General features: G+C 35.7%; 1 protein-coding gene across 2 annotated transcripts in view; it reads right to left on the minus strand.

The window, feature by feature from the left end:
- The window catches only part of RSF1 (remodeling and spacing factor 1), a 158,041-nt gene that overhangs the window by 50,064 nt on the left and 89,181 nt on the right, over positions 1 to 18,796 (minus strand). For both annotated transcript variants that reach the window (XM_077867175.1, XM_077867174.1), the window contains exon 5: positions 10,749 to 10,903. In XM_077867175.1, the coding sequence (XP_077723301.1) occupies positions 10,749 to 10,903 (155 nt within the window). The remainder of the gene's footprint in view (positions 1 to 10,748; positions 10,904 to 18,796) is intronic.

The following is an 18,796-nucleotide window of genomic DNA, read 5'->3' on the forward strand; positions in this document are numbered from 1 at the left end:
TTACAAAAATAGTTCAAGTATACCTTCACTGTTTTTCCTAAAGTTAACAACTTATATACTCATAAAATCAGGAAATTAACACTAGTAAAATACTATTAATACAACAGATTTTATTTAAATTTTGCCAGTTTTCCCCCAATGTCCTTTCCATTTAAGAATCCAGGTCTCATTTTGTTCTTGTGTTTGTCTTTGTCTCCTCCAATCCGTGACTGTTGTTCATTCTTCCCTTGTTTCTTCTGACTCTGACAGAGTTACTTTGTAGAAATCTCTTAGTTTCAGCTTTTAAATGTTTTCTCAAGATTACAGACTGTATATTTCTGACAAAAATCCCACAAAAGAGATGCTTGTGGATTACATCAGAGAATCAGGATGTCAATGCCTTGATCATTTAGTTAAGGTGCTATTGGCTGGTTATTACACTGTGAAGTCATGATTTTTCTCTTTGTAACAGGTAACTATCTTCGGGGAGCTACTTTGAAATTATGCTAATATTCTGTTTCTCCGTAAACTGTAACCCACTTTTAGTATCTGTCAGAGATCTTGTCTGCAACAATGATTACTTTAGTGTTGCCTTAATGGTGATTCTGTATTTCCCTCATTCCTTTACATAATTAACCAATATTTGTCTGCAGGGAAAGCTGTCCCTTCACCTCTATTTACTTATTTATGTAAGTATATACTTATGTAAGTAGAATTCATGGACATTTATTTAAATCCATGGTTTAAAAATCTATCATATAAATTTGTAGCTAAAACAGTTTCTGTTTTAAAAAAGATTTTTAATTTATTCACTTGAGAGAGAGAGAGCACAAGCAGGGGAGACGCAGAGGGACAGGGAGAAGCAGATTCCCCACTGAGCAGGGAGCCCAATGTGGGGGCTTGATCTCAGAACCTGAGATCATGACCCAAGCCAAAAGCAGACGCTTAACCATCTGAGCCACCCAGGCGCCCCAGTTTCTGCTTCTTGCTGGCACCTGTGTACTACTGATATACTCAAATTCTTTTTTGAGCACATCCTCAGTTTCCGGCATTCTATGATGCCCCAGGCTCATCTTGTATTCTCCCAAAATTGATTCTCGCCAGAACCAATCTAAGGAGCACTGGTTCCTTTTATTGGAGAATGGTATTTTGAAATAATCTAGAGACTAAGTGTGCACATTGCTATTGGGGTATCATTGTTCTTAGATTCCTCTCATAAATAGAGGTAGGAAACATATATATGAATATTAAGCCAAAAAAATGAACACATTTACATGTATTTTGATAGCACCCACCACTGATACTATGTTATTCATTTAGCTATCTGAAGTTCATTCACTTGAAGACTTCTAAAACAGACCTTAGATTTTGGTCAGTTTATCTGCAGTCTCTATTTGAAAGCCAGTTTGGTTGGACATAAAATCCCTGGGTCACGTTTTTGTTGCCTTACATACATTAGGGAATTTTCTTCTATCATAAAAGCACTGCTTTCAAATACAGTGATCGCAGTCCAATTCTCTTTCTGCTATAAGTCATGTGGTCTTTTTGTCTGGATAACTGAAGCTTTTCTTCTTTAAATCCCTTAAAATCCTTTAAATTTTATTGGAGTACATCTTGAAGTTGGTTGTTCTGGGTTGATTTTCCAAGGTATATAATGTCTTTTCAGTATGCAGTCTGACAACTTTGTTGAAGGAGGTTTTATTAAGCATAGATTCTAGTATTTTTGTCTATTCCTTTGCTTTTTTTTTTTTTTGTGGACCCTTGTTGGATTTTCTTTTGCATCTTCAAATCCTTATCTCCTTCTATCAAATCTTTATCTCTCTTTTCATTTCTTTTTGATCAAAAAAAGATACAGCTTTCCATTTGCTATTTTGTATAAGCACTAATTCTTGAGTTTGTTCACTCTGACATTTCTTCTCTATTTGTGAAAAATCTTGACTCTTCTCAGTTCCACCTATGAAGTTAGAATTTCCACAGTTTGTGGGAATGTCTTTAGGATAAGTTTTCATTCTCTACGGTGATATTTTTCTGCTTCTCACTTTTTTTTGTTCTTATAATCCTATGGGATCTATTTTGATGCTTTTTAGTTGTCTTTTTAATATCAAATAGATAGTTTTTCTAATTTCATAGCTCTAGAGCTCCTCATCTGTTATTTTTGTGAGATATTCAAATTTAAGTGATTTACTTAATGAGATGAATGAACTCTATTTCTCTTTCATACTTTTATTTGAAGCTTCTTTTTTGCATGCCTATATTGTCCCTGTCCTACTTAATTTGGATCCTATTCTTAGCAGTTTGGACAAAGCTCAGTGTGGAGTTTATTCTGGAAGGGAGGTTTGGCTGCAGAAGTTTGAGAATTCCTAAGACCCACAGTACCTGAGAGCTCCTTTACAACCTTAGTTTCAGCTATTGTCTATAGTTTTTCATTTCTACCATTAATATGTTCCTTTAATGAAGGAATTTATAGACTTAAAAACCATACTGCTACTTTCCAAAAATTGTGACTGATAACCTCAATTTTTTCGCTAATTCAAATCACAAAAACTTAATCAGAACGTTAATCTATCATGAGATTTCAACAGTTAATCTAATCATGAGATTTCTTTTGCTTTTCTCCTTCCTTCCTTCCCTCTCCAATAAGCACAAATCGTTCACATAAAAAGTAACATGGTCAAAAAAAAAAAAAAAAAAAAAAAAGGAAGTAACATGGTCTGTCCTATTGTTCCTGGCATAAAAATAAAAGAAATGCAAACTTCAGTGTAATTTGTCCTTTTTGCTGACTATTCAAGGCAGGCTTAACATAAAGAAAGAATGATGGTGACGATAAAAACAGTACATTTTCTTTTATTTTCATAAAGGAAACTATGTAAGATATCTTAACAAGGTGACAATAACATCTGTATTTTATCTGCTCTCTCTATACTTTTCTGTAATGAAACAATATTTAATGTAGTAGGGCAGCCTGAGTGGCTCAGTGGTTTAGCGCCGCCTTCGGCCCAGGGCGTGATCCTGGAGACCTGGGATCAAGTCCCACATTGGGCTCCCTGCATGGGGCCTGCTCCTCCCTCTGCCTGTGTTTCTGCCTCTCTTTCTCTCTCTTTCTGTGTCTCTCATGAATAAATAAATAAAATCTTTAAAAATATATTTAATGTGGTAATATAAAAATGGATTATTTTCTGCCCTGTACAAGGACATTTTAAAATCCATCCATAAGTTTCTAAATTAAACATCCATATCATATCAAATCATTTCTTTGAAGCTGTTAACAATGAGTATACACCCCTTCTAAGAAGGGGTTACAAACTGGCCCACAGGGACCAGGCAAGAAAACATAAATGAGTAGAAAGGGCTGACAGGTAAGAAAAAAGAAAAACAAAAGTTTGAAATATAAGTAAATTCTGTTTTTACTGAACGCAATATAAATATGTATAATGCTGGTTATTATGTTTTAAAATTTAAAAACCCACTAAAGTTTTATTATTTCATTTCTTAATTCATTTTCCTTTGATCTGGAATCAGAAACTGGATCATTTTTTTCCAGGAGCAGGGGCTAGTCATTATGACAGTGTTGGATCTAGTACTTACTTAGCACTGTTACATGTAATACAGAATTTAGCTTTGAGTCATTTAATAGAGAGTTTACTAATATATATTTCATGCCAATAGCTGCTGGTGAGCGCAAAGTATTAGCAAACACTGACAGAATTTTTAATTTTTTTTAAAAATTTATTTATGATAGTCAGAGAGAGAGAGAGAGGCAGAGACATAGGCAGAGAGAGAAGCAGGCTCCATGCACCGGGAGCCTGACATGGGATTCGATCCCGGGTCTCCAGGATCGCGCCCTGGGCCAAAGGCAGGCGCTAAACCGCTGTGCCACCCAGGGATCCCAAAGTCTTTTTTTTTTTTTTTTTTTTTCCAGAATTTTGTATACAGGGAATCTACTCTCAGGATTTTCACATAATTTTTATTATAATTGAACACCATCATTATTTAGTTTTTAGTACTATAATATTGATATATATTATATTGATAGAGTAGAATAAAGAGCTACAGGATAAACCCAAATTTACTAGTATCTAATACTTTAGATACTTCAGTTTAGGCAAACTGAACAATATCAATTTTTCTCCTTAAATCTGAAGTCAGAGAACCTATTTCAGAATTCAGGCCATCATATCCATTTCTGGATACTAACTACAGTGTTAAGAAAGTGGGCCAGATAATTTCGTATCTACATTTCCTATTGGATCAAGTTCATGAAAAATGAGTGAATCAACTAATAAGATTACAATACTAATAAGTATCACAATCAACTAATAAGATTACAATACTCAGTGTTTCAATTGTATTGCTCACCTGAGCCTTTGAGAAAATATGTGTTAAGATATAGATTTTTAAAAAATCCAAATGGTATTAAAAAATCACAAGCCCCCTTCCCCCAAAAGGCTTCCTAGCAACAGATCATGGCTTAAGCCATCTATGGGCCACAGGCTAAGAACAGGTTTTCTCCTCTTCCTGAGAACCTGACTATTGGTTAAGCTCTGCTCTCTTGCTAAAAAGAACTGAAATGTCAGCCAGATCATCACTAGACAACAGTGCACATGTTATTGATAACCTCTAATTGATAAAATGCAGGTAGGCAGAAAAATATATAAATACATAATGGGGATACCATACTTGGGCCTCTCCTGAGTACAGCAAGGACCACAGAACATATGCCTATACACCTAAGACATACTGGCTTCTATGAAATATCAGGCTTTTAAGACAAAACGGTTCCTACATCTACTCAACGTGAGCCCCATATACTTGGCTCCTGAAGTTGTCACCTAGGAGGAGATAGTTCCTGGATGGCCATACAAACTGCGGCAAAGCCTACATCTGTAGGCCAGCTCCTACTCCTGCTGACAAGCTCTGTCTTACAACCATTTTAGTAGACTGATGCCAAGTATGATCTGTAGTAGTCTTGTGAGTCTGAATACTTAGCTGAACCGAAGACCACTCCTGGTGGGCACTGCAGATCATCAAGTCTCATAGCACAGAAAAATACTGTATTATGTAGTTCATTCATTAGGCTAAAAAATTGATTCACCTATGATTCAGGCTTTAAGAGTTTATCCAGTTCAAAAGGTTAATTACCATGACTGTGACAGATTTCACTTTTAACTTTTTTATACAAAGAAACACAAAGATAATGACTTCCGTTTTTTTGTCTTTAAAAATGATATGTCTTTACAAAATGTCATTATCTCAAATTTAAGCTTTGTGTCAGGTATTATGATCATAATAGCCAAAGAATGATCATATCTAAGTAACTTTTTCTAAATATGACCTGTCTACATTTTTTAAAGATTTTATTTTTAAGTAATTGCTACACCAAAATGGGGCTTGAAGCCACAGCCCCCAGATCAAATATCATATGCTCCAACTACTAAGCCAGCCCAGTACCCCTACATTTTATTTAAGAATTTCCTTTCAATATACAAAAAAGCCATCTCTTAAAGTTGGGTTCATTAAATAGGAACCATATCCAAATTAGCTCTCATCATTTAAAAAGATTAATCGATACTACAAATTAGTCACTATAGGTAATATTATTATCTGTGCTTTCATCAGCTAGAATAGAAAATATAACAAATGACTTGACTTCTTGTCCCGTTTGCTCCTAGTAATCTATTCACAATGAGCAAGAGTATTTGCAATTACACTTATGTATATAAATGCTCAGTCTAGTTGGACACATTTTTTAATGGATCCCAAATTCAACATTAAAAAAAAAAAGGTTTTGATGCACAAGTACTATTTTTTCTTAAAAATCTATAGCTGGGACGACTGGGTGGCTCAGCGGTTAACGCGTCTGCCTTTCAGCTCAGGGCATGATCCTGGAGTACTGGGATTGAGTCCCACATCAGGCTCCCTGCATGGAGCCTGCTTCTCCCTTAGCCTGTGTCTCTGCCTCTTTCTCTTTCTGTGTCTCTCATGAATGAATAAATAAAATCTTAAAAAAAAAATCTGTAACTGCTCATCAACCACTGAATAATATACGGAATTGCTGAATCACTATATTGTACACCTGAAACTAATATAACATTGTATGTTTAAATACACTGGAATTAAAAAAAATATATAAATAAAATAAAATATATAAATGCTAATCTTAGCATTAAGAAACAAATCTCAAAATTTCAGTTCTCCCCTTGTTCTGCTAGGTATCTTTTCCATTACTCATATTACCATAGGACTGGTTCATAATATTACATGTATGGACTGAATTATGTCCCCCCTAATTTCCTGTCAAAGCCTCAATCCCCATTGTGACTGTATTTGGAGATAGGGTTCTTAGTAAAGTAATTATTGTTAAATGATATCAAAAAGGTGGAGCCCTAATCCAATAGGGCTAATGCCCTTTTAAGAAAAGGAAAAACAACAGAACACTCTCTCATCATACACACAAACAGAAGAGGCCATGTGGGACAAAGAGAAGGCAGCTAATTCTAAGCCAGGAAGGAAGCCTTCACCAGAAACTGAGCCTGTTGGCATCCCAACCTGGGACTTCTAGCCTCCAAAACTGTGAGAAAATAAATTTCCATTGTTTAAGCCACCAAGCCTGATATATTTTGTTATGGCAGACAGGGCAAACTAAGATCTACATTAAGTTATATTATTTTGCCATGGTGAATTTAAGTTTTATATCAGATATTGTGTTAGTAATGGCTACAAGAGAATCATCTGTAGCTTACTTTACCTATTATAACTGTAGATATATTCTTCACTGCCTCTCTCATTCTTTCTCTTGTTTTTTCAATATTTGAAAGACCCATGAATATAATAATTTTTTTACTTTATATCGTAAGAAAAACAAAATTTAAGTACTAAGCTAAGCAACTGAGACTGAAAGCCCAATATGTGGGGACGTGAGAGAGGATTAACATAAACTGGAGAATGCTGATTCTAAGGATAGTCAAACCTTCCTCAGTTACAGCCCATTGTTGATAGACAAAAATAATGCTTCATTGTTACCAGCTCTTCTAATTTCCAATTTTAAAGGTTAACAGTAAATTCAAAGTAAACAAAACCCACACATGTGTGAAAACATGTTTCCACAAAAATCTGTACATGAATGTCCACAGTGGCATTATTCGTAACAGCCAAAAAGTGGAAACAACTCATATGTCCATCAACTAATGAATGAATTAACAAAATGTGTTATATCTATCCAAGGAAATATTATTCAGTCATAATAAGGAATGAAGTGCTATATTAAGGAATGAAGTGCTGTATGAAACATGTTACAACAAGGGTAAACCTTGAAGGTAAAAGTGAAAAAAAGAAACCTTCCAAGTGAAAGAAGCCAGACACAAAAGGCTTGTGTCATATGATTCCATTTATACGAAATGTTTAAGACAGGCACACTCAGAGATAGAAAGTAGATCAGTGGATTCCATGGGTTAGGTACAGGTAAAAGCAGCTAATGACTGCTTAATTGTTACAGGGTTTCTTTATGGGGTGATGGAAATGTTCTATCAATAGATGGTAGTGATGGCTGCACAACATTATGAATATATTAAAAACCACCGAATTGTATACCTTAAAATGCTGGCTTTCATCTATAATTAAAAACAAAACAAAACAAAACAAAAAAACGAAACAAAAAACAAAGCAGCACTGTACAAACCAAAATAAACATATTTTCAGGCCAAATCAGTTTAAAACTGCCAATCTATAATTTCTATTCCCTATTAAAAATTCTCAAGTGATATTCTTTACCCATTCTACATATAGGCAGAAGTGTATGATGCAAAAGCTAACAAAAGGAAAGTCTTTTTCCAATTAGCAGAAAAAAAAACTAAAAAAAAACTAAAGATTAGGATTTCCCCAACTTTATTTTTCCCCATACAAGGTCTTTTTTTTTAGTTTCCTAGTCTCTTCTAAATTAGGATATACAATATCTAACATGGAGTGAAAATATTTATTAAACTTCTAGGTAGTATACCACCTGACAAGATATCCTGGGTCTTAAACAGAGAAGGGCTTAAGTTATACTTAACACTGGCTTTGAAATCTATCATCTATCACAGTCTGAGAATAAGAAGTCAACAAATATTTGAGAGCTTCAAGCTTGGTAGTATGACTGACCCTAATATAAGTGAGGAAAAAAGTAGTACTAATTAAGTGCTAGCGGAACTTAGAAAAAGGATTAAGATTATGAGATTCAAGATGGCCCTGAATAACTAGAATTTCCAGAGTAGACGAACAGTATCTCAAGGAGATAAAAGCATGATAAGTACACAGAAGGAATGGTCAAGACAGAAGGAGATAATAAAGGCATCTAGATTATCTGGAACCAGTGATCATGTAAAAAACAAGTAGGAGATAACCCTAGAAATATAGTTTGAGGCCACACTGTGAGATTCTGAATGACAGTTTAAGAAATTCAGACTTCAATTTCAATTATATCTGAAACTTAAAAAAATCTAATTATTTAGTTGGTGAATATTTTAAGACCTATGATGCCATCTTTGAATCTCTTCTTTGCCTATGTTTATATGTAATACATTTCTTCTTGGCACTTATACAAAAAATAATTTTGCTAAGGTTGGATACAAAGCATGGCCAACTCAACTAACAAAGAAAAAATTATTTTGGTTGCAAGAAGAGGTGTAGATGTTTTATTCTTTCTCCAGTTCTTGTTTATTTTTTCCCTCCTGATGTCTGATTTCCAAATATCCCTGCTTTCCCTCCCCTCCCTGCCCAAGGGCAATGTTTGTTTACATCTGAAAGTAATAAAAATGACTTGGTCTTGTTTGGAACAGAACCAATAACTACACCTGAGAGGATGGAGTAAGAGATGGGGCTTTAGGGGCTGAATAAAATGGTCTACTTCCACAGTATGTGTTACTGCAGCATCTAAAGCACAAGAACTCTGACCTGGGCAGACCAAAGACTGCCCAGGTGAATATCGGGTGTGCCAATAACAGGCTGTGTGACCCTGGAAAAGTCACTCAAACCTTTCCTTGTCTTGCTTCTCTCGTCTGAAAAAATGAAAACAAAAACGAAATACTAATGTCATAACTAACAGAGTGGTTGTGAAGATTATAGGACTTAGCACATGTAAAGCACTGAGAACAGTACTTGATGCATGGTCAATGGTATGTGTCAGCTATTTTATTCACAAAACAAGGATTTTAGTCTGCTTACTGAAGTCTCAAGTTTAAAATGGTGTTTAGCACAGAGTAGATGTACAATAAATTTTTCCTGAATGAATAAGAAACATTTTGCTGTTAGAGTAAGAGAAACAGAAGAGACACTATTTCAAAGAGAAAGGAGAAAACCAAAGAGGGTTAAATGTCTTGCTCCTCCTCTTACACTACTTTTTAAAAAGATGTCCTCCCCCACAGACTCTCTTTAACTGTGCTGAATGTTAAAATATCAGCATTCATTGAGGAATATTTCCAGAAACAGCTGTCTGAAAGATTTTGCTGTATTTAAGCCAATACAAGGTTAGAAGGAAACTGCTTCTATAACCTTGCTATTCAAAGTGTGGTTCTCTGACCAGCCACATCAGCATCACCTAGGTCCTTGTTAATTAAAATGGCATATCAGCAGCCTCACACAAGACCAACTCAATCAGTGTCTGCATTGTAAAAAGATCACCAGGTAAATTGCATGCATATTAAAATTTGAGAAGTACGGCCCTAGACCACTCTAGCTGAAGACCATGGGTGATACAAGGACTAGGGGTCATCGCTAGACTCTGACACTTTATTATCTATAGGACTTAGGGCAAGTTTATAAACTTTCCTATTTCCCTCATATATAAAATGGAAATAATTAACAGTAGTAGTTCCCTCAAGGTACTAATATGATGATTAAGTGAACACACACATTTGGTGAACTGCAAAGTAACACGACTAGAGGGAAGGTAAAATGGCACAGCAGCTGTAAAAAATGGTATGGCAGATTCTCAAGCTACCACAGCAGGGCCCAGCAATACCACTTCGAGGTATATACCCAAAAGAAGTGAAAGCAGTGACCAGAAGATATTTGTACACCCATGTTCCTAGCAGCATTATTCACAAAAGCCAAAAGGTGGAAGAAAGCCAACTGTCCACTGACAGATGAATAAAACAAAATGTGATATACACAGACAATGGAATATTATTCAGCCTGTCATTACGCTCAGTGAAATTAGCCAGTCAAAAATGAATAAATATCCTATGAATTCTTAGATAGAAGATTCCTAGAGTTAGGCAAATTCACAGGGATAGAAAGTAGAATGGTGCATGCCAGGGGCTTGGGGGTTGGGGGGCAAATGGGGAGTGAGTATTTAATGGATAGAGTTTCAGATGGGGAAGACGACTCTGGAGATGGCAGTGGTGATAGATGGTCACAATGTGAATGTACTTAATGCCACAGAATTATATACTTAAAAATGGTTAAAAAAATAATTTTTATGTTACGCATATTTTACTACAATAATAAGAGTGAATTTAGTGAAATTTCTTTGCATTCCTAAATTAGTAAAAAATATGCTATGATGATATGAACATTTTTTATTTAAGTTTTTAAAATATTCAATATATTTTGAGAAGAAAGTACTCAATGGCTTTTTGGTTCTTATTTTTCATTAAAGAAAAGAAAAATCAACCTTCCTCTACAGGAAGACTTCCAATTTTTCAAATTGAGAGAATTCTAATTAATATAGCTGGAAATAGGAGTGGAAGAGAAGAAATTACAAAACAAAGCAAAACAAAACACACAAAAAAAACCTTGTTTAGGTGCTTCTTCCTCCTTTTTAGTCTCCTCATCCTCTAAGCTGGGACTTTCCCGGGAAGAGTTGTCCTGTTGGCTAGAGTTTTTCAGTAGCACAGGATCAATCTGTGCTTTCAGGAGGGCAAGAGTCTCAGCCAACTCGTTTCGATTTCTAAATAAGGGAAAAAAGCAAAACAGCATAAAAATCTTAATTCTGCTCTAAAGAGATTTCAAAATAATACCTATGAAGAGATTAAAATTAAAATAGAAAAACATAATTAAAAAACATCCAAAACACTGGTACATCTCAATTACCTTGAATTTAAGTATTAGGAATGAAAGCATATTAAAAAAAAATTTTTTTTAAAGATTGTATTTATTTATTCATGAGAGACAGAGAGAGAGAGAGAGAGAGAGAGAGAGACGGAGGCAGAGACACAGGCAGAGGGAGAAGCAGGCTCCACGCAGGGAGCCTGACGTGGGACTCGATCCCTGATCTCCAGGATTAGGCTCTGGGCTGAAGGCGGCACTAAACCGCTGAGCCACCCGGGCTGCTCAAAAGTTGGATAATTTTTAAAAGTTCTATGCTCTTAAAAGAGTATAAAATCAATGTAAAATTTCCTTGAAGCATTTTTTTAAACAAAATGATTCACATTCTTGATTCATTTGTAAATAAGAACTCTTCTACCTACAAAAAAAACATTTGATGCTGTTATAAAATTATGATCCAGGTCTGAGTAATTATAGCAGTCAGCTCTTATAACACAGTTCAAAAACTTAGGAATTTAGGAAACTGTATGTTGTTCCATCAATTACAGTTTACAACTACAGGAAGGGAATTCAATTTGAATAAAAAATACAAGAAAATCCCAAATAAGGAATATTTAACCTATCAATTCTCTATTTTTACTACCTAGACCAGAGCTGTGTTAGATGGTTGATTTGAATGCCACTTACAAACAAGAAAGCTCACTTGGATATTTCTCCTTCTCAGATAAGCAATGTGTAACAGTGAAGAGAAAAAAAATGAAACCCTGGACTAAGAGTTGGAAGTCAGTTCTGGATCTGCCACTGAGTTTTGCAACACCATGATCTTCCCATCTGTGTTGTCAAAACACTGTGCATGCACCTCTAATCCTATGTAGTTCCTATTCAGATGAAATTACTTCTGTTCTTATCTGTTATTCCACACATGTCCTCTATCCTGTCCCCTTCCACTTCTCTCCCAGCTAACCATGGTGAGAGCAGGGACACTACCTTATGAATTATGAAGTAGACTTGAAGAAGTATTTAATGAATGAATAGAATCCTGTTCCAAACCTAGATGACTCTGTGCCCCTGGACAAGTCATATATCTTCACTAGTCTTCAGCTTATCTATAAAAGAGAGGATTCACTCAAATGTTATTAAAATGGCCTCCTGGGCAGCCCCAGTAGCTCAGTGGGGGCAGCCCCGGTGGCTTAGCGGTTTAGCGCCGCCTTCAGCCCAGGGTGGGATCCTGGAGACCCGGGATCGAGTCCCATGTCCATCCCGGGTCTGCATGGAGCCTGCTTCTCCCTCTGCCTGTGTCTCTGCCTCTTTCTCTCTACGTCTCTCATGCATAAATAAATAAAATCTTAAAAAAAAAAAAAAAAAAGGCCTCCTAAGGAAAGTATTAAAATTCCCACTGATGGACACCTTTCAGAAATGACAACCATTTTGTCACTACGTATAGGAGTGAACACACAGGTTTATCACATTTTAATATTGAGTATGGGAATGAATTCATAGGTTACACATATTATAAATAAGATGAAGTTTTAGAATTTTAATTATCTAATAATAGAGATCAGATTAAGATTAGATGCTTTTTCAGAATCCTCTCTGGTACTGCCTCCACTTCACAAAAAATAATATTAAAACCTAGAGACAGGGGTGCCTGGGTGGCTCAGTTGGTTGGGCATCTGCCTTCTGCGAGGGTCATGATCTCAGGGTAGTGGGATCAAGCCTTGCATGGGGCTCCCTGCCCAGCAGGGAGTCTGCTTCTCCCTCTCTCTGCTCATGTTCTCTCCCTCTCTGTCTCTCTCAAATAAATAAATAAAATCTTAAAAACAAACCCGAGAGAGAGAAAAAAAATTATTTTTGGCAAAGTTCCTATTTCCTACATTACATCAACTTCATTACGCCTTCTAACCCAAGGTTCTATCCAATTAATGTTATTACTTCTCTTAGTATACTGAGAATTCCATATGTAAAAACTGCCTCAACCTTCTTGGTTTTTTGGAAGTCATGCTGGGAACTGAATATATTTAAGTTGTTCACTGTATCTATTTTAAAAAGTTTCCAAACGTTAAAAGAGAACCAATACTGTTACAAAATCCACATCAATTACTGAAGTAAGAAACAAAGGAATTTAGCAGAACTCCCTACAAAGCTTTTAACCTAACAACTGGGTTAACATGCAAGCTTCATATAGTCATAATTATATGAAAACAGAAAACTGCTCATCTTTGGAGTTCTCCTATTTTGATAAAACAAGATTTAGTATGCAAAATAATTTTTTAAAAATCCTATATTTGAACTAGTCAGAGGGGATTTTTATAAACATATTCAAATTATGCCCCAAATTCTTACCACTATCTACAGGAACTCTTAGAAAAGACTTTGGACACTAACAACAATTCTGTGTTCTGCTCTCCTTCTCTCCATTGCTGGCTTTGTTTGCTCTAAAACATTTCTTCACTCAGGTTTATTAGATACATCCCTCCAAATTACCATGCTCTCAGGATGTCAGGTGTTTGCACTTCTGCTCTCTTAGTCTAGAATGTGTTCCTCATGGCTAGCCCCAACTACTCTTGGAAGACAAGTATAGAATGAATAAACAAATATGGTATATCCATACAGGCCAATACTATTTAGCCATAAAAAAGAACAAAATACAGATTCCAACTATATAAATAAAAACCTTGAAATGATTATGCTCTCGAAAGAAGCCAGACACAATGGGCATATATTGTATAATTCTGTGTTTATGAAATGTCTGGAATAGGCAAATTATAGAAACAGAAAGTAGACTGGCAGCTGCCGCTGGCCAAGTAAAGGGAGAATGGTGATTAAAACTACTAACATGCAGGGTATGCAGTACAGGGTTTCTTCATGGGGTGGGGAGAATGTTCTAGTTTGATAGCAGTGATGGCTGCACTACTTCGTGAATATACTAAAACCACAGAACTGTATTAAAAATAAAAATGAGGGGCACCCAGGTGGCTGAGTCAGTTGAGTGCCCAACTCTTGGTTTCAGTTCAGGTCATGATTTCAGGGTCCTGATATGGAGCTCCTCCTTGGACTCCATGCTCAGCAGGGAGTCTGAGGTTCTCCCTCCCTTCTCCCACCACTGACACGTGCATACTTTCTCCTGAAATCAATCAATCAATCTTAAAACAAAAGAAAGATGATGGTGGCTTGGACAAGAACATAACTATGAAGGGGATGAGGAACCAACGAACACTGGATACATTTTGCAGAGAGAACTGTTTGTATTTGCTGATACAGTGGATGTGAAGGGAGAGAAAAAGAAATGTCAAGAATGCGCCCCCAAGTTTTAGATCCAAGCAGATGAAAAGATGTGGTTGCTTTTAACTGAGATGGGACAAATATGTTGAGGTGAAAATGTTAGAAGCTCAGATTAACAGGCAGATTACGGATTTTGATTTAAGAGATTCCTAACTCTTGTGTTTTACTATTTGTACTTGAAGTTAATTTAGACTTTGGCGAAATGGAGCATATCATCCTAATTATTATATTGTGGAATATGATTTTTCCTAGTCTAAGGGTTGCTCAGGATTAAGAGTTAGTGGTAGGATTAAATCTTTATTTTTTAAAGATTTTATTTATTCATGAGACACACAGAGAGAGGCAGAGACACAGGCAGAGGAAGAAGCAGGCTCCAAGCAGGGAGTGCAACGTGGGACTCGATCTCGGGTCTCCAGGATCACACCCTGGGGTGAAGGTGGCGCTAAACCACTGAGCCACCTGGGCTGCCCTGGGATTAAACCTTTTAAGAAGCAATTGAGCTGACAGTACAATACCACAAAATCTAAAACAAAAGAAATCAAACAAAAACAAAGCCAAGCATAGGCATCATTTCTGCCCAGTATGAACCCATACTTGGTTATTTAAGTACTGGGCCCTAAATAGCACACTGGATCTCCATCAGAGTTCATATTTATGACCCTATATTATCATCAACAATTTCCCTGTATCTCTCTTCCACAGTTTGGAACTCCTTAAGAAACTGCATCATGTCTTTGCATTTCCAGGGTAGAGCACAGTGTGCTCTAAGAATAGCAATTCTTTCTAAGTATCTATAGTATATGATTGCAGGGTTCACCAATAATTTTCCATCTTTTTTTCATCTGATTCTAAATTAATGAAGTGACAAAATAGGGAAGAAAACGGAGTGTGATAATATTTCTTACGGGGGCCAGGAACCTGAAGGAAGACAGTAATGAGTGATGTGATTAATATGTTCTAGGCACTCCTCCAAGCACTTTATATGAACTAGTTCATATAATCTCAATATAACCTGATTAAAATACAGACTATTGTCACCCCCCATTTTATAGATGAGGAAAGTGAGGACATCGTAGAGAGGTATAATAATTTAATAGTTTTTAGGTCACAGTACAGACTAAAGGCAGGATTGAATTATAACCTGACTTCCAAGACCGTCTGCTCAATCACCGTGCTATACTAGCAGCATATGGTTTAGAAAGGTTTTTGACAGTTTGTAATTTTGGGTAAACTCGGCACACTGTTTAGAATTCAGCTTTTTGAAAATGGTTGTCAAACCATTACAATTTTTTAAATATTTTTATTGAGGTATAATTTACATACTTTGAAACGAAAAGATCTTAAGCGTTCAGTCAATCAGTTTTGACATTTTGGTTGCTTTAAAGTTTTGGCAAGTATGGACAAAGCTGCTATAAACATTTGTGTGCAAGTTTCTGTGTGGACATATCTCTTAACTCCTTTGAGCAAATACCAAGGAGTATGGTTGCTAGATCACATGGTGTTTAATTCTGTAAAAAACCATTAAACTGTACTGAGAAGTGGCTATGCCATTTTGTATTTCCACCAGCAGTGGCTGAGAGTTCTTGTTGCTCCACATCCTTGTCAGCATTTGGTGTTGTCAGTGTTCTGGATTTTGGTCATTCTATTAAGTGTATAGTAGTATCTCATTTTAATTTACATTTTGTTAATGACATATGATGTGGACCACTTTTCCTATGTATCTCTGTACAAATATATATATTTGCCATCTGTATATCTTTACTGGCAATATGTCTGTAAGGTCTTTGGTCCATTTTTAAATCAGGTTATTTACCTTTTCTTAAAAAAAGGTTTATTTATTTGTGAGAGAGAGAGCAGGAGGAGGGGCAGAGGCAGAGGGAAAACAGACTCCCTGTTGAACAGGGAGCCCACCGTGGACCCAACTCCAACTCCAACTCCATAATCCGGAGATCACAACCTGAGCAAAACCAAGAGTCAGATGCTCAACCAAGTCAGCCACCCAGGTGCATCTTAAATCAGATGGGTTTTTAATTATTGAGTTTTAAGAGTTCTTTGTATATTTTGGAAATAGGCCTTTATCAAATACATCTTTGGTTAAGTATTTTCGCCCAGGGCAGCCTGGGTGGCTCAGTGGTTTAGTGCCACCTTCAGCTCAGGGTGTGATCCTGGAGACCTGGGATCAAGTCCCATATCGGGTTCCCTGCATGGAGCCTGCTTCTCCCTCTGCCTGTGTCTCTGTCTCTCTTTCTCTCTGTGTCTCTCATGAAAAAAAAAAAAAAAAAAGTATTTTCTCCCAGTCTGTGGCTGAACTTTTCATTATATTGACAGTTCCTTTCCAGAGCAGAAATTTTAAATTATAATGAAGTTCAGCTTTTATCACTTCTTTCTTTCAGAGATTGTACCTTTGGTGTTGTACCAAAGAAGTTATTGCCAAACCCAGTATTATCTAGATTTGCTTCTGTGTTATCTTCTTGGAGTTTTATAGTTTTGCATTGTATATGGAGGTCTGTAATTCATGTTGAGTTAACTTTTTGTTGAGGGTGTAAGGTCTGTGTCTAGATTCAATGTTATGCATATGGATGTCCATTTTTTCCAGCATCATTACATTTTCTCCCTGTACTGTCTTTGTTCCTTTATACAGGTCTATTTCAAGGCTCCCTATTCTGCTACACTATATATTTGTCTAGGCTTCTGGTGTCCCTGCATCTGCCTCTTCTTTTCACCAATACCACACTGTCTTACCTACTGTAGCTTTATGGTAAGTTGTGAAGTCGGTTAGTGCCTTTCAGTGCCCCACTGCATCTAGGTTATCAATTTGTGAGATAGAGCTGTTCATGGTATTCCTTTATTATCCTTTTGATGTATGTCCATGTACTTGTACTGATATCCCTTTTTTCATTTATGATATCAATAATTTGTGTTCAATCTCTTTTTTCATAGCCTGGCTAGTGGCTCATCAATTGTACATCTTCTCAAGGAACCAGCTTTTGCTTTATATGTGAAGTTTCTTCTAAGTATTGCTTTCACTGCAAATTTTCAACCACATGTTTTGAGTTGTATTTTCATCTAATCCAAAAAATTTAAAACTTTGTCTTGAAATTTCTTCTTTGACCCATGTATTATGTAGAAGTATATTACTTAATATCTAAGTATGTGGGGATTTTAAAACTCTCTTTCTATAACTGATTTCTAGATTAATTCTATTTTATGGTCTGAGACTAGACACTGTGTATTATCTAAGTATTGCATTTTCAGAAGATCAAATAGAGAAAATTCTTTTTTTATGGATCCCAGTTTTTAGAAAAATATTCCACTTTATTTTTAAGTTGCAAAGTTGTTACATTTTAAAATTTATCAAAAAAAAATCAAAAAAAACAAACAAAAAAAACAAACAAAAAAAAAATCAAAAAATTAAAATTTATCAATTATTTAAGAAGGATGACTTTCAGCTTAAAAAAAAAACAAAGCAGAATTCTTAAGACAACTTTTGTCACATAATCTTTTTTTGAGAGTTAAGCAAAAACATGTTTTCAACATCAGAAATCCCCAAGAAAATCAGCATTACTTTAAAGAAATAATTTTAAACAAGAGGAGATTTTTCATTTCACTAGTAAAAAATAATATTCACCAATGAGGAAAAATAGCGAAGTAGAATCTGTTAAACAAAAAAATCATAATTCTACTTAACTTGCTTAGAGTCTGGCATCCGAATCTAAATACTAGACTCCAGAAGGATGTCATCAGGGCCAGGTAGGATAATGGCCTACACATTACTTGGTAGTGTAAAATGCACATAATGCATTTTAATGACAATTAAGATAATAATTTTGGCAACAGGCAAGAATAATACAATGCTTTTCACATTCAACAATCACAAAAATAAGAGACTTATAGGGACAAGACAGTTCACCGCATCTGTCAAAAGTAGTACTACTGTGTCAATTTAAAGAAACTTAAATGTCATGTCACAGAACAGGTCAAGTATATGAAGCACAGACCAAACTGAGAATCTGTAGAAAACTATGGCAATTCTCAAGAAAATACACATATTAAATAAAACTAAGAGCTACTATTTACAGTAAAAGGGATTTCCACAGGTTCCTGAAGCTCCTCTACAAATCCCAGAGCTGTACTATATTCCTTAGGATAACCACAATTGCTCAGCTTAGTGCTTAATTATACATGTCGATAAGCAATATAAATTTACATATTCTTCACAATAACTTTACTATCATCCTCATTTTAAAGTGCAGGAAAGAAAAAAATAAAAGTGCAGGAAAGAGAATACCAGGGAAATTAAGTATTCTGCCATCACACAGTAAGCAGAGGAATCCAGATTTAAGCACAGTTAACTCTAAACCTAAGCACTTCTCTCACATCATCCATTAGGGTATGATCTAATTAAAACACTGTACATTAGAAATGGTTTTAAGCATTATGACTGATCAGTAATCATAATTATTTTTCTCTGTCATATTTTCTTCATATACAAAGTAGGAGAGAGTAACTCTTA

Source organism: Canis aureus, chromosome 23 (genome assembly GCF_053574225.1).
Source record: "Canis aureus isolate CA01 chromosome 23, VMU_Caureus_v.1.0, whole genome shotgun sequence".
Classification (NCBI taxonomy): Eukaryota; Metazoa; Chordata; class Mammalia; order Carnivora; family Canidae; genus Canis; species Canis aureus.